General features: G+C 46.8%; 1 protein-coding gene across 14 annotated transcripts in view; it reads right to left on the bottom strand.

The window, feature by feature from the left end:
* The window catches only part of CACNA1A (calcium voltage-gated channel subunit alpha1 A), a 293,690-nt gene that overhangs the window by 105,644 nt on the left and 171,986 nt on the right, over positions 1-16,060 (bottom strand). For all 14 annotated transcript variants that reach the window (XM_019664149.1, XM_019664142.1, XM_019664141.1 and 11 more), the window contains 3 exons: positions 14,400-14,491; positions 11,702-11,854; positions 7,085-7,278 (listed from right to left, as the gene is read on the bottom strand). In XM_019664149.1, the coding sequence (XP_019519694.1) occupies positions 7,085-7,278; positions 11,702-11,854; positions 14,400-14,491 (439 nt within the window). The remainder of the gene's footprint in view (positions 1-7,084; positions 7,279-11,701; positions 11,855-14,399; positions 14,492-16,060) is intronic.

Genomic DNA, 16,060 nt, shown 5'->3' on the forward strand with positions numbered 1-16,060 from the left:
CTCCATCATCTCATGTCTTTTCATTTATGCCCTTAAAAATCATCAGACTGACAAAGGGGTCTGTGGCTCAACAAGGCTAAGTTCTGAGGTGGAACAATAAGGTATCACATCACGCCTGTTAGAATGGCCATCATCAGAAGGATGAGGGAAAAAGTGTTGGCAAGGATGTGGAAAAAGGGGAACCTCGTGCACTGCTGCTGAGAATGTAAAGGGGTGCAGCCACTATGGAAAAAAAGTATGGAGGTTCCTCAAAAACTTAAAAATAGAGCTACCATATGACCCAGCAATTCCACTTCTGGGTATTTATCCCAAGGAAATGAAAATGCTAACTAGAAAAGATATCTGCACCCCCATGTTCACTGCAGCATTATTCACAACAGCCAAGACATAGAAACAATCTAAGTGTCCACTGATGAATGGATAAAGAATATGTCACACACACACACACAGAGTGGTATACTATTCAGCCATAAAAAAGAAGGAAATCCTGCAAATTGTGATATCATGTGTGGACCTTGAAGGCATTACAGTAAGTGAAATAAACCAGACAAAGATACATACTGTATGATCTTACTTATAGTGGAAGCAAAATAAACCAAACTCCTAGAGAAGGAGATCAGATTGGTGGTTATCAGAGGCAGGGGTTATCTTGGTGGGGGAATTGGGTGAAGGTGGTCCAAGGTACAAAATTCCGGTTATAAGATAAGTACTAGGGATGTCACGCACAGCATGGTGACTGTTGTGAACACTGCTGTACGGGATATTGGAAAGTTGCTAAAAGAGAAGATCTTAAGCATTCTTACTGTAAGGGAAACAACAACAACGTTTTTTGGTAACTATATGAGGTGATGGATGTTAACTAAACTTACTGTGGTAATAATTTTGATATATATATAATATATATATATATATATGTCAAATCATTTTGCTGTACACCCTAAACTTATATTGTATGCCAATTATATCACAACAAAACTAAAACTAAAAAAAAAAAGCAAAAAAAGCAAAACTGAGGTGGGCTCTCCTGCTCCCAATCTTTCATCTTTTCTGCCCCAGACTACAGTGAGAGTTTTAAGAAATGATTCCTTTAAAAGTTAAATCGGTCTTTCCCTTCCCTACCCTCCCTTTCTTCCTCTCCTTCCCCCCATATCTATTTTTCTGGCACCAGCTCGGGGCACAGGCAAGAGAAAATCAGGGCACACAGCCTGGCACTGCCACTTCCCGGCTGGACAACCCTAGGCATCTCTCTCAACCTCTGAGCCTTATTTATAAAATGGGGGACAGGAATGTCTCCCTCACAGGTTATTGAAAAACTGAACTCCAGACTTTACTTGGATTGCTTGTTTTCTCATTTGCATCTCCTTTCTGTCCCAGGACCCCCTCCAGGATCCCACGTTGCATTTAGTTCTCATGTCTCCTTAGGCACCTCTGGTCTGTGACAGTTTCTCAGTCTTGCATTGTTTATCATGACCTTAATAGTTCCTGAAGAGGACTGGCCAGGTAGCCTGCAGAACCCCCTCCAACCTGAGTTTGTCAGATGCCTTGCTCATGATTAAACTGGGGTTATGAGTCTCGGGAAAAAAAGCCACAGAGGTGAGGTTCCCTCCCCATCACAGCAAATCAAAGGTCATGTGATCACACGTTCACTGGGGGTGTCAACTGCGTTGCTTGGTTAAGTTAGTGTCCGCTAGGGTTCTCTACTGTAAAATGACTGTATCTCCTCCCCTACTTGATTCTTGGAAGTGGGTCATTAAATCCAGCCCACCCTCCAGTGTAGAGAGATTAAGCTCCATTTCTGGAGGGGGAGTATCTACATATATTAACTGGACTTCTTCTGTAAAGAAGATTTGTCTCTTCTTCATTTACTTTGTTTATTTAACAACAAAATTAAAATGATCATTTATTATTGCAACATCAGTCAATCAATCAATCATCTATTTATTTTGCTGTGAACTCTTTCTGGACAGATTATGTAGATTAAGGGGACCCAGAAAATTCTCATTCCCCGGCTCCTCCTCCCCATCTCTTGGCCTAGGAGTGACCAAAAATCTTTTCCTCCTAAACATTTAGCAAGACAAGTTCAGATATTTTTCTTGATTCTAAAAGTAAATTGAGGGCCGGTCAAGTGGCTCAGTTGGTTAAGAGCTCACTCAAGAGTTTGAGCTCTGAAAAACAGCAGTTCGATTCCCGGCCCGAGCTGAATAGCCGCTGAGCTGCCAACAGGTGGCAGGATGGTTCAGCTTAAAAAAAAAACCCAAAAAACGTAAATTGTGCTCATCATCTAAATTTGACAATATAGAGAAGTATCGAAAAAATAAAGATTCCTGAATCCCACCCCCTAAATGGTATCTTCCAGTCTTTTTTCCTTACCTGTATTTTCAAGTTTACACACTTGAGATCATAAGCTGCTATGGACTGAATTGTTCCCCCCTACCCCAAATTCATATATTTAAAGCTCTAACCCCCAAAGTGATGATATTAGTAGGTGGGGCTTTGGGGAGGTCAGATGAGGTCATGAGAGTGGGGACCCCATGATGGGATTAGTGTCCTTATAAAAGACACCAGAGAGCTTGCTCTCTCTCTCTCTCCCCACCAGGTGAGGACACAGCAAGAAGGAGGTCATCTACAAGCCAGGAGGAGGGCCGTCGCCAGACCCAGACCATGCTGGCACCCCGATCTCAGACTCCCAGCCTTCAGACCTGTGGGAAAACAGATTTCTGTTGTTCAAGCTACCTGGTCTATGGTATTTTGTAACGTCAGCCTGGGCAGACTAAGACATAAGGTTGATCTCACCTTGATTCTTTTTAAAAATCAATTCCCTCCACTCATTATATGGTTGGTATTTCCCCCCATCCTTAAATGTATTCTCCCAACAAGATGATTTTTAAAGACGACATGATATGCCATCGTATAGAGGGACCATACGGTATTTAACTAGTCGCTTCTAGTTTTGTTCTATTTTTATAAATAACACTGGGGTACACGTCCTGATATAAATCTTTGACAGCATTGCTGATTAGTTGGGTTAGGCTTTCTCCAGAAGGCACTTCAACTAGGAAGCCAAGAGGGAAAGAAAAGGGACAAAGTGAAAGTGGGGAAACTGGAAGGGGCCTGAACATGGCTGTGTAGGTGAGCTGCTGCTGTTCCCTCTGCCAAGAATGCTCTTCCCTCTTCCTCTGGGGAAATGTCACCTCTTCCAAGGAGCCTTCCCTTGTTGCCTGACCTAGACTAGCCCGTCCCTGCATCACTTGTCCTCTCGTGCTGGTTTTGTCTCCAGAGGGGATGTCACCACGTCCCATATTGTGCATTTGCTTACTGTCTATCTCCCATTTCCCGACTTGTTTATTATTTATCATGCTTATTGTTCATGTCTGTCCCCTACCAGGCGGGGATTTCTGTCTGTCATCTTCATTGCAGTGTCCCCAATCACCTGTTTCCTGGCACAAAGTAGATAGTCAATAGATAATTACGAAATACACAAAGGGATTTCGATGACGCTGAGAAAAAAAACGAGGGGTTGAGCTTGTGAGAGCTGAGCCTGTGGATTCTAAGTCGCTCGGAGCAGGTGTGTAGCTGTTCCTGTGGATCTCACCTGCCACGCCCAGGGCCCTTGGCTCTACACAAGTAGATTCCAGACCCTGTGCCTGCCTGTGGCTGGACAGAGCAAGGGGTGTCCTAAAACAGGCCTGGCAGATGGCAGGGCACAAGGGCAGGGTCCTGCGGAATCTAGGAAAGTGACACCTCTGCCTTTGCCAGCAGAAACTCAAAGACCCGAGTCCCTGCCCTTGGCAATGAGAGGCCTTAGTGGTTGTACTGGGGGGGTGGGTTGTCTTCCCTTGGGAAGCCCCAGACAAAGGTTCAGGCGCAAGTCGTTGATTTGGGAGGTGTTCTGAATTGTGCCCCTCCCTAAAGATATGCTGAAGAATGGGACCTTATTTGGAAATAGGGTCATTGCAGATGTAATGAGTGAAATGAGGTTGTACTGGTTGTAGGGTAGACCCGAATCCAACATGACAGGTGTCCTTATAGGAAGACAGCCATATGAAGATGGAGTATTGGAGTGGAGAGTAGAGAATTTATAAACCAAGGAACGCCAAGTATTGTCAGCAGCCACCAGAAGCTGGAAGAGGCAAGAAAGGATCCTCCTCTAGAGCCTTTGGAGGGAGTGCGGCTCTGCAGATATGTTGATATCAAACTTCTGGCTTCCAGACTGTAAGACAATAAATGTCTGTTGTTTTAAGCCATCCAATTTGTGGTACTTTATTACTGCTCAATGCTCACATCAGGCTTAAATCGCTGCTCGGGCTTCTACCCAAAGGACAACAGGGGATGTAAGTGCATGGAAAGTTCTAGAAGGCTATGCTGAGTTAGCGGCAGTTACCAGAAGGGCGAGGGTGGGAAAGAAAGAGGGACTTTATAGTTCACATCACTTCCTCAGGTGCTGCTGGAGTTTCTATAATGAAAAATTCATGTTTCTAAAAGGAGCGCCTATCTGGGTAGAGAATTTGGCTTATACTGAGCCTGCCCAATACCAGGTGCTGTTCTAAATACTTCACATCTCACTCAGTCCTCTTGCCCTGTGAGGTAGGACTGTGCTTCTGCTTATTTTGCACAAGTGGAAATGGAGGCTCAGAGAGGCCAAGCAACTTGCCCAAGGTTGCACAGCAAGGCAGTGGTGAAGTTGGGGTGGGAACCCAGGCAGCCTGGCACCTGACTCTGTGCTTCCCCTTGAGGCAGCTCAGCTCTAAGCTCCTAGGACACACATCCCCTCAGATAGCGGTGCTTATGACTGTAAATCTTCCGGAAGTTCATGGTCCTGTTCACACTTTCTCTCCCACCGTTGAGCACAACCCCAGTGTCTTCCTTTGAACCCGACCCTTTCTCTGGACATCCAGCCTTGTGTCACAACTCGTCGCCACATTCACAATTTTCTCAGCTCCTACTCCCCACTCCCCACTTCTGCTCTCCTGAATTTTCTAATTGTCTTCCAGTTCTGTTTCACTCCCAGGAGGGTTTATTGCCCCTTGTAATCTCTTCTCATGCCAGCCTTACAAAATAAAAACCAAAACCCCATAAACCCCCCCCCCCCAGCAAGCTTTGGCAAGTTTTTGCCCGAGCTTTCTGCAGGTGAAGCCCAAGAGAGGGCCTGAGCATCTTTCAGATCTGCCATCTGTTCCTAGGGATGCTATGCTCGGACAAGGTCTTCAGACAAATTAGGACACTATGTCCCTTTTGCACATCTTTTACATTTGCCTATAAATTATCATAATAATGGTAGGCATCTATGTTGTCTATGGTATGAACAGCACTGCTGAGATGTGGTGACTTGTGCAGTGTGTGACATGCACAACTGTCCATGGCAACAACTTTTGCTGCCTACTCTCAAGCAGCAGTCTCATCCCCACCCTAAAAAGAGCCACTGATCAAAAGGGTTCTTGTAAATCTCCTTCCACCCCAACGGGGAAATTCCTTAAGGAACACACACTGTGACCAGGAGGAGAGTTCAGCTCCTCTGCGTGCAGGAGGAAACCTGGCGCTGCTTCCCTAGTGGGTCAAGTCTTGGCTAATGTAGAAAGGACCTTAACTTAGCAATTTCAGTATGTGTGTGGAGCAGCCCAGGATGGGGGATAGGAAACAGGTGGAAGGGGGCTGGGTAGAGGTTCGAGTATACATCGTTTTAGGCCTGTCCCTAATATTTTCAAGACCTAGGACAAGAGTACCAATGGAGGCCCACATACTATGTGTAAATATTGAAAAGCTACTAAAGAGAATATGCTGCATGCTCCTCCTTTACAAACATACCTTCACAAGCACTGGGAAGGTAGGGTACAAATTAGAACCTGGACATCTGGACTAGACCATGGTGTGAGGAGAGACAGCCCTGCCTCCTGACCACAGCCTGCCACTTTCTCTTCCCACTCATGGCTCTGTCCTGCACGGAAGTGGATAATCCCACTTGCATGTCCAAGCTCCAGCCATACGTGTGCCAACAGCCACCCCTAGGACACCCTTGGCCCTTGGAGGGTACAAACGGGCGGTCCAGTTGGAAAACACACCCACAGAAGAATCTCATGCAAGTCCATGGAATTTGGGCTTGGACAGAGAATTCTAGGCTCTTGGGTAATCCACAGTGTGGTCTAGAATTTAGGGGGGGCGTTATGAATTGAATTGTGTCCTCTTCTTCAACATATGGTGAAGTCCTAACCCCCAGAACTTCAGAATGGGACCTTATTTGGGAATTGGGTCATTGCAGATATAATTAGTTAAAATGAGGTTGTACTGGAATAGGATGGCCCTAATCCAACACAGTGGCACCAGCTCCTGGTAGACATGTCCCCTCTGCCCCGTGGAGGGGGCACCATGGGGAGGGTCCTAGCTGGAAGAGGGCCAGCAAGTCCCAGTGCAGAGCCCCCTTGGATAGGTTTAAGGACATTACTCTTTTATCCATGTTGGTTTTTGAATCACGCAACCTCAGAGATATTGCTGGTTCGGTTCCAGACCACCATAACAAAACAAATACTACAATAAGGTAAATCACACAAATTTTTTTGTTTCCCAGAGCATAAAAAGTTATATTTACATGATACTGTGATTTCATAAATGTGCAATAGCATTATGTCTAAAAACAAATGCACATACCTTAATTAAAACATATATTGCTAAAAAAATGCTAACCATCATCTGAGCCTATTGGAAAAATGGCGCCACTAGACTTGCTCAACGCAGAGTTGCCACAAACCTTTAATTTGTAAAAAATGCAGTGTCTGCAAATCACAATAGGGCTAAGTGCAATAAAGCGAGGTGTGCCTGTATTCAAAAATCTAAAACTATATTTAAACACTTGCAGCATCCGTGTGCTCTCTGGATTTCTATGTCCTGAGGGACCTTCCCTACTTAGAGTTCTGAGGGTGAGCACCCATCCACCCACTCCTGTATCTTTAAAGGCCTGAACCTCAGGTCGGCTCTTTTGGGGGCAGTGTTGAGTTGTCCCTGGGCTGCCTCTCCAGCTCGGGGTCCCTCCATTGCAGCCTTTGGAGCTGGTTGGTCCCAGAAGGCCACCTCCCTGTGAGCATGCATCACTTACATTGTAGAGGAGGTCAGTCCACCCTTCCATGGTGATGCACTGGAAAACAGTCAGCACTGCAAACAGGATATTGTCGAATTGAGTGATCCCATTGTTGGGCCCTTCCCAGTAGGGCTGACATTTGGTCCCATTGGGGCAGGTGCGGGCGGGTTCCTCTGTCCCACACGGAGCCGGAGACTCACCCTGAATGTCATCTATGAAAGGGAAGGGGAGAAAAGTCAGGAGAAGGAGCCAGGAAAACAAGCTCTGAGAAATAGGGGCCCATGAAGATTCAACCGACTGAAAACAAAACAAGGCTATTGGGATGAATTTTTTAGTCTTTAAAAAAAAAACCCAACATTTGCTTTTGTTGATCTTTTCATTGTTTTCTATTTCATTAATTTCTTCTCTAAGTTTTATTATTCTTCCTAAATTTTTGAGATGGATTAATAATTTTCTCTAAGGCTATAAATTGCCCTTAAAGTGTGGCTTTAACTGCATCTCCCAAATTTTGTCACACATTATTATTATTGTTTAAGTAAAATATATTCAGCAATTTTCACTATTATTTCTTCTTTGACCCATGGGTAACCAAGAAGTATTTCTCTTAAAAAAACTTGTCAGCTATATGAAAAAATAGAATAGTGTAATAAATTCCCATGTACCTATCACGAATTTCAACATTTATCAACTCAGGGTTAGCTTTGTTTCATCTATATCCCTTTCCCGCACTTTGCCTTGCCAACAGAATATTTTTAAAGCAAATCTTAGACATCTTATCATTTCATCCACAAATAAGTATGTCTATTAATTTCCAAACACATTTAGGGTTGTCTTTTTGTTGCCAATTTCCAGCTGAATTGCATTGTGGCCAGAGGATATATTCTGTATTACTTAGTCTTTTGAAATCTGTCAAGATGCATTTTATGGTCCCTAATACAGTCAACTTTGGTAAATGTGCTGTGTGCACTGTGAGGTAGTTGGGTTCAGTGTTCTCCAGACTTCCATTAGGACAAATTTGTCAATCACATTGTGTTATTCTTCTGTAGCTTGATTTTTTTTTTCTTGAGATGTGCTGGGCTTAGGGAGATGTTCTGGGAGCGATGGAGGCAGTACACGCAGTACTTACCCTCAGGCACAGGAGCTAAGCTTTCTCCCAAAGAGCATGAGGCAGATTGTGAAAATGCCAGAAGTAAAGAGACACAAGCCAATGGACAACCCTTTCACTGGAAACCAAAGACAGTTTCCTGGTAAAGTTGGCTGGGCGCTAATGGTCAGATCTAAATTCCAAGGGGATGATTGGGAAGGAAAAAAGATACCTCCATGAACACATGGAGTCAGGGGAGCACAAATTGTCCTGGGTATGTCCCCAGTGGACCACAGCAGCAGATATGAGGGCCCTATTCAGTGAGTGACACTTTTGAAGGTTTTCAGAGTGACATTGTCCATCAAGAAAACAGACAGCTGAGTGTGGAAACTCAAGCTTCGCACTAAACAAAACTATATCTCAATGTATGTGCTCCAAGGTACATGCACCAGTTCCCAACCTGCACTCAGCACGCAGCACAGAGAAATAAACCAGGATGGAACACATGAGTCTCATTGGCCTTTGAAGCTCTGGTGAAATAGAAACTCTAGGTCATACAACGTAACACCCACTGCTCAAGAAGCAATGACCATGTCAGCCACTAGTTTAAATGACTGGAAACGCCTTCCCCATTCATGTTGGACTTAGTGCAGGAGCTATGATTTAATAAACAGGTTGGAAGGCAAAATCTTTTAAATATAAGGCTCAGGGCAGGAGAAAAAAAATCCATGGGCTTCTACACTAAAGGAGAACCACTGTTTGTTGGGAAGGTGGCCTCTGTTGGGAACCTTCTCTGTCTCCACCCTGTGCCCAAGTCTGGCTCAATTTCTGCCCCCTCTGTTACCCCACTGAACACTGGTCCCTCCTTTTTCTCAGGGATACAATAGCTCCCACATGTTCATAGTGTGGGGAGTTTATATTTGCATCTTGGTGAGAATTAGCACGGTGCTGGGCGCACAGGAACTGGGTTCCTGATGACGAACGAATGCGACTGAAAACCTGTCTATCTTTAGCAGCTTTGCCCAGTGGCATTCTTCATTTCAATTCCCCCTCAACCCCCACCACCCCGTCACGAAACACTGAGCGCTGCTTCTAGAAAAGCAACCGTCCAGAGTCTGAGGAATTTGGTTATAAATATATTTTAAAATTAACCTGCTGCCTGGGTGTCTGTATATATCTGTCTCTTACTCACATGCCTTATAATTTTAATCGTGAGCTTTTCAGTCATCTTCCTAAATGGAGGCTTCCCACCCTCCAGTGGCCCCCTGCCCACGTCTGTCCCCTTACAACCCTACTCAGACTCAAGCCTGTCATGTATCCTCTTGGCTGGAAGGGAAAAAACAAGCAAACAATAAAACCCCCAAATCTAGGATCTAGGAGTCCTGGTTTCTCTGCTCTTGGCTGATTTTTCCAAGGGGCCCTGCCCTGTACCTCTCCTTCTCAAATTTCTGCCTGGTGACGAGGCCAGGCGCAGAAATAGCTCTGCTTCAATTAACACCTTCTTCATCGGGGAAAGAAATAATTAGGACATCCCATATTGAGCAAACTTCACAAGCCCAGGAGAGGAGACAGGAGGAGCAAGAAGAAAAAAATTTTAAAAAAAGGAAGGAAAGCACCTCAAATAAACCTTCTCTACTGGGGTTTCCTTTCTCTGGGGAGCTCTGGGGAGGAGGCTTGGCCACATGGGGGTCCCTGGGCAGAGGAGGTGGGTAGGAAGCCACTCCAGCACAGAGTTCTTTTCCCAATAAGACAGGCCTGAAACCACTTTCCTTTCCTAACCGTGTTCCCTCTAGCTTCACTGTCTACTCGGTCCATTCCTTTAATTCACGGTGCCCTTGATCCATGGCTAGCGTTGCTACTCAGCCTGTCTGCGCCAAGATGGCCGGTGGTCTAAATACTGAAACACAGGCTTCCCTCCTTATTTGATTCAACTTGGTTCTTGGGTTTCAGAGAGCAAAAGGGCTTGGATAGCAGGGGATTTAACTGAAAATGTATCTGGAAGCTACTGGGTCTGAGTGCGTGGACAGTGGGGGACACCGCCCTGTCACAATGCTGGTTCAGAGCTGAGTCTGGGGAGGGAGCTGTCTCCTGCCTGTCCCCCTCCCCCCGCCCACACTTCTTGACCCAGCCACTAAGGTGTGGACCCTGGCACAGTGTACGGAGAAGAGGGACCCGGTCCTTGCTGGCGATAGGTTCTGATTGGTTGGTGCCAGGACTCATAGTTGGGGCGTCTTTAGGTACTTTCTAGGGGAGACCAGGAGAAACCACCCCCTACTCTCCTTCCCTTCAGGTAATGAATCATCACCCACGAAGTAATCAGACCCCTTCCTTCCTGGCCAGGCCACCTCCACTTCTTCCTACTCTAGAACTCAGCATGGGCTGTGGTCACTGCAAGGTAACTAGGCAGAGGCAATCGGCACTCTGTCCACATCCTGTCATCACCGGCCCTGCCTGCTCCCACCTGAGAACACCTTTGATGCACCTAGCGTACAGGGCAGCCAGCTGTGCCAGGGCATTCATGCTCACCTAGGAGCCATCCTCACCAGTGACAGACAGAAGTCAGTGGGTAAGTACCCAGTTCCCTCGCCTCTCCGGGGGGCATGGCACTGAGGTGTGTGTCACACGCTGTCTCTCTGAGGTGCCCAATGGGACTGAGCCCTGGTTGCCCACAGTGGTCACTTGCTTGATTACCGTATTTGCCGGCGTATAAGACGATTTTTTGGCCCTGAAAAATATGCCTCCAAGTGGGGGGTCGTCTTATACGCCAGGTACACTTCAGATAGACTGCCCATAGTGCTTGCCCCGTGCCATAGTGGCCTCCCGATGCCCGCCCACTTCATTCCACATACCGTTCAGGCATCAGCAGCGCTGCTGGGTGTATGCTTGGCTGTTACGCGATTTTGCTGTTATGCGATTTTACCACACTCGCAAAATCGCACACAGCCGACCATACACCCAGTATGATAGCGCAAAATCGCGAATCGCGATTTATGTATATGTTTGATTACATACAGCCTTGTGACAGTTTTCCTGCATGTCATAAGCATTTGAATATAAATATAAATGTTGAAATCAAATCTGATATTGTTTTACCTTTTATTTGGTGTGTGGAAGGTGTGCGGAAGAGGGGGCAGTCTTATACGGCGAGTATATAACAAACTCTGTATTTTGAGTGGAAATGTTAGGGGGTCGTCTTATACGCCCAGTCGTCTTATACGCCGGCAAATACGGTAACATCCTTTTACGAGATGTCTTCCCTTCCCTGTCTCACTTAACCAAGCATGCTCCCGATGGAACTTCCTGGGACTCCTTCCCAAATAAACTGCTTATATCTTAGATAGCCTCTGGGGGACCCCAATGCAAGGCACTAGCAACAAGATCTCGGGGTCTGCTTCGCCCCGTCTTGCCTGCAGCGCTTTTGGATGGGGGTTCTCCCAGCTTCCAGGAGAAAGAAGCAAACCCTGCATAGCCCTTCCGGGAGCTTGTCCCCAAGGGAGGAAAAGAAATGGGAGGAAGTTTGGAAAAAAACACATTATGATGCTCAGACCTACCTGTCCCCTCTTCAAAGCAGGTGGTATGAAATTTTCCCATATAAAATTCTAACCCTATGATTGCAAAAATAAGGATTGCAAAAAATAGGAGAAGGCCGATCTGCAGCAGGGGGATCATCGCCTTCATGATCGACTTCAGGACGACTTGTAAACCTGGGGAGACACAGAGAGACGCCCCATGGCCCTGTGAACAGGCACTCCCAAACCCTGCCCCCAGGCTGCCTCCTGAGGGAACCCAGTGCACATAGGAGGCTGGGGATAGGGTGATGGTGAAAGGACATGGAGGAAGGACATACAGAGGCTGTTCATTATTATAATAGGAACAATCCCTCTTAATTTTTAAAAGCACTTTTGATTTTAAAGTGTTTTAAAAAGTATTTGATATATTCGAAAAGTAAGTGACATATGGTGTGTCACTTGACCTTTTGGGCTACAAGGAGTGGAAATCCATTGCTTTCTGAGCCATGGTCTTGGATGTTGGACGGTTTTCACCCAGGGGGTGCGGGGCGCCTTTTTCTAATTTTTTTCCACCAGAAGGGGGCATCTTTTCTTAATTTATGCAAAGGCACCGTGTAGGCGAAACCAGCAAGGAGTCAACGTCCCCCGTTCCAATCCACAGAAACCAGACAGGAGTTTACTGGCTTCTGACACAACCCCACCATGAGGTGGGTGCACATGTAAAATGATCCTCATTTGCAAAGGTGGGAAGCAAGGCTCAGAGAGGTGTCATGATTCACCCAAGGGCACGAGAAATAGAAGTCAGGATTCAAACCCAGGTCTGAGTCATGTCGGAACCTATGTTTGTAACCACTGCTATGTATTAGGAAAGTCTATGGTTAAAATTAGGGTTCCGACATGTAGCTTGGGGGCTTGCTTCTTGATTAGAAGAACTTCGCACCTTATGACGGGTGGAGACCCCAGCAAGAGAAGGAAACTGTCAAGAGGGTCCGAGGGGACTATGCTACTCCAAGGGGTCCAAAATGTAAGGCGATACTAGTGGAGGCAGTGTGGCAAACTGGTTAGTCTCTGGACACTGGATGCTACTGGTGCCCAAGTGAGAACGCCTTCGCTGCAGATGCATCCACCCTTCAGCTCCTGTGGGAGCTGGCTGTTAATGGCTCCCAGCGGCCCTCTTCTCCATAGAATTGCCCTTGGTTACAAGAAGCTGCCTCACCTGGGAGGCTGTTGCTGCCCCACCTCCTGCCCCCAAAAGCTGACCGGAGAATTATAAAAGGCCAGCCTCCTTGCCTCAAGTTAGAGGACAACTCTGGTGCTAGTCACACTCTAGAACTTTCCACGGGACCAGGCTGAGGCTGCATCCTTGCCTGGCATCTGCCCCTGGTCCATCCTGCTGTCCTCATTCCCTCTTTCCTGACAGCAACCCCCACCCAATAAAGAAGGTGCATCTGAATACGTATCTGAGTCTGCTTCTAGGGGACCAGACCTACTCATCTGCTTACTAGTGAGGTGACCTTGAATAAGCCAGGCTGCCATTCTGAACCTTGGTCTCTTCATCTGTAAATGTGGGTTAGAATAGTACCTCCCTCTCAGGATTTAATAAGAGAGTTTGTACCTAGCAAAGCACCTGACATGTCAGAAGTGGTCATCAAACAGACTCTTGTTAGTGTTAGTTTTGGGGTGGACCTTAATTTGATACTATGCAGCCACCTGCTGGCATCTTGCAGCTACCTAAGTAGAAGTGCCTTCTTTCTACAAAAAGACCCTGCTGGTGGTTTTCTGGGAAATCTTACTCTTTAAATCAAGATGCCAATGAACTTGAAGAACAAAGCCAATGAAATATAAAATGGTGATAATAATAGAGCCCACCTCACAGGTCTGTTAAGAGAAGAAATGAGTTTAAAAATGGCAAATACTTAGAACAGTGCCTGGCACATGTAAGTGCTTATAAATTATTATTATTACCAACTGAGGCAGTAGGACAGAAAAAGGTCAGCCCTGTTTTATTTTGCTTCTCTCTCTTTTTTTTTTTTTACAGCTGGACCTAATCCCGACCCTGAATGTTGCAGCCACCCCCTAAGGCTGGAGTAGAAGCATCCTTGGAGAAGCAGCATGGGACGAGCATGGACTCTGGAGCTCATCACTGAAAGCTATAAGGTGAGTGGTTTAACTTTTCTGAGCCTCAGCCTTTTCATCTGTAAAATGGGCTCATTGGGTCATTACAAGGACAAATGAAGATAATGCATGTAAGCCTCTTTATGCAGTGCCTAGTACACAGTAGGCACTCAATAAATGGTAACAGTTACTGCCACCAGCGTTACTGCCTAGGCTTGGGGTCTCACTTGCTAACTTCTAGTTCACGGACCCTGCTCCAATTATTCAGCCGCTCTGAGCCTTAGTTTCCCCATTGTAAAATGGAGATCTCAGCACCATCAGCTCCATGGGGTTGAGAGTGCTGAATGAGATAATGAGTGGTGCTTAGCATGGCTCCTGATAGACAGTAAGCGCTCAATAAATGGGTGTTGTGGTTCTGGGTGAGGCTCTTGGCTGGCTTTCAGGAGGGCACCCACGCCTGAAACCAGGTTCCTGGGGGTCCCTTGGAGGGCTTCCCCAAAGTGGAGGCTGTCCTGATACAGGATCGGGGAGAACTTGGAGGCCCCTCCTGAGATGCCCTGCAAAGGGGAAATGGAGGACTCCCGGGCCCTTCACAGACCCCTGTCAGGGTCGGAAACTCACGCACTTGGGATTCCAGATACCAGCTTGAGTGGCCGCAGCACTCGAACTGCCCTTAGCGTCCGTAGGTCAAACTCCGTCCCAACTGTCGCCAAGATGCTGGAAGAAAGAAGCCAGAACGGAAAACAGAGGGTAGGTTTCAGGGTCAGGGTCAGACAGATGGGCAGGGGTGCTTGGGGTTTGATGCTGGCATTTACTGGCTGGGTGACCACAGGCAGGTGATGTTATATCACTGGGCCTGTTTTGTCATCTGTATTAGTTACCTGCCTCACGGGATAACACGTGATTTACAAAGACCCCCAAACAGGTGTATGGTTGATGATAATAAATGTTGGACTGAGAGGAAAGGAAACTCCCCCAGGGCATGTGGTCGAGGTGATGTTCAATAAATTTCACAACTACCATCAGAATGGATTGTGGGGAGGCTGGGGGGCCATGGGGAGGGATTGTGGGAGTGACAGACCCTTGAGACTTGGGGCTCTACCAACTGGCAGGAAAGTAGTTCAGTATTCATAGCCCAGACTGCATGGATTCAAATTCCCAGCCCTGCCACTTCACAGTTGGGTGACTGGGCAAGTCACTTCCCTGCTCCATGCTTCAATTTCCCCTTTTATATAATGAGGACAACAACAGTACCCTAGACACCTCGACAGTACACTTCAAACAACAGAAGCCCTCAAAGGATTGTGAAGATTAAATGAACTGATACTTGTGAAATGGTCGACAGTGCCTGGCACACAGGAAGTGCACTAAGCTACTCGGAAGTAAATGGAAAAACAAACAAACCCACGATAGGCGTGCCCCTGATGGTGTGGACCAGCTGGCATCAGCCCTAAAAGGGCGCTACAGACCCCAAGCCTCGGGTCAGAAAGAATCACTCTTGCGAATGAAGGTAAGAATCACAGTAATGAGATGAGCCTTCTGTAGAAACACCCACCTGGAAAGTCCCCGTCCTAAGACCTCACTTGTGAAAGTGTTACTGGTGAGACAAGGGGTCCCGCTGCCCCTCATCAGGCAGCCTGGGGAACCTCCCTGACCTGTTTCCTGAACGAGACAATTTCTGAGGTATGTGATGTCGAACAAGCCTACCACAGAGCCACCCAATAGAAGAGGTTGTCATCAGAGCTTCAGACAATGGACAAAAGATGCCGAAAACCCGTGGATGGTGGCCATGAAAATAATCTGAAGGTGTCTTCAGTCTTATCCAGGGGTCTAGATCTTACCACTTTGGCCTGTAACAATCAGCACCTGCATATCTTTGTCTGAGAGCTTTCTCCAAAACAGAAATAGGTCCAGGGAGTGAACGCCCCTCTGGGAGCAGCCCTCAACCCAAGGCTGCTGGGAGGAGAGGGCTCAATTCCCCAGCGACCTTGCCTCTCATTCCAGAATGCTCTAAGATGGGAGTTCTGCCTAGGATCCCAGAGGGCCTGATCCCAGCTGCCCACAGGGGTCACCTGCTCAACCACACATCCTTCCTTGCCTCCCCTGCCCTCTTCCCATCAACATTTCCTGGGGTGTCACCTCCCAGATGAACCTGCACCTCAATCCTTGTTTCAGGGTCTATCCTGGGGTACCCCAAACTAAGCCAGGGGATGTTTCCAACACTTTTTCAAGACTACTCCTAGAGCAGAGATGGGCATTTTTGGTTGGACTGGCCTATTTTTCCAC

Source organism: Hipposideros armiger, unplaced genomic scaffold, assembly GCF_001890085.2.
Source record: "Hipposideros armiger isolate ML-2016 unplaced genomic scaffold, ASM189008v1 scaffold_417, whole genome shotgun sequence".
Lineage (NCBI taxonomy): Eukaryota > Metazoa > Chordata > Mammalia > Chiroptera > Hipposideridae > Hipposideros > Hipposideros armiger.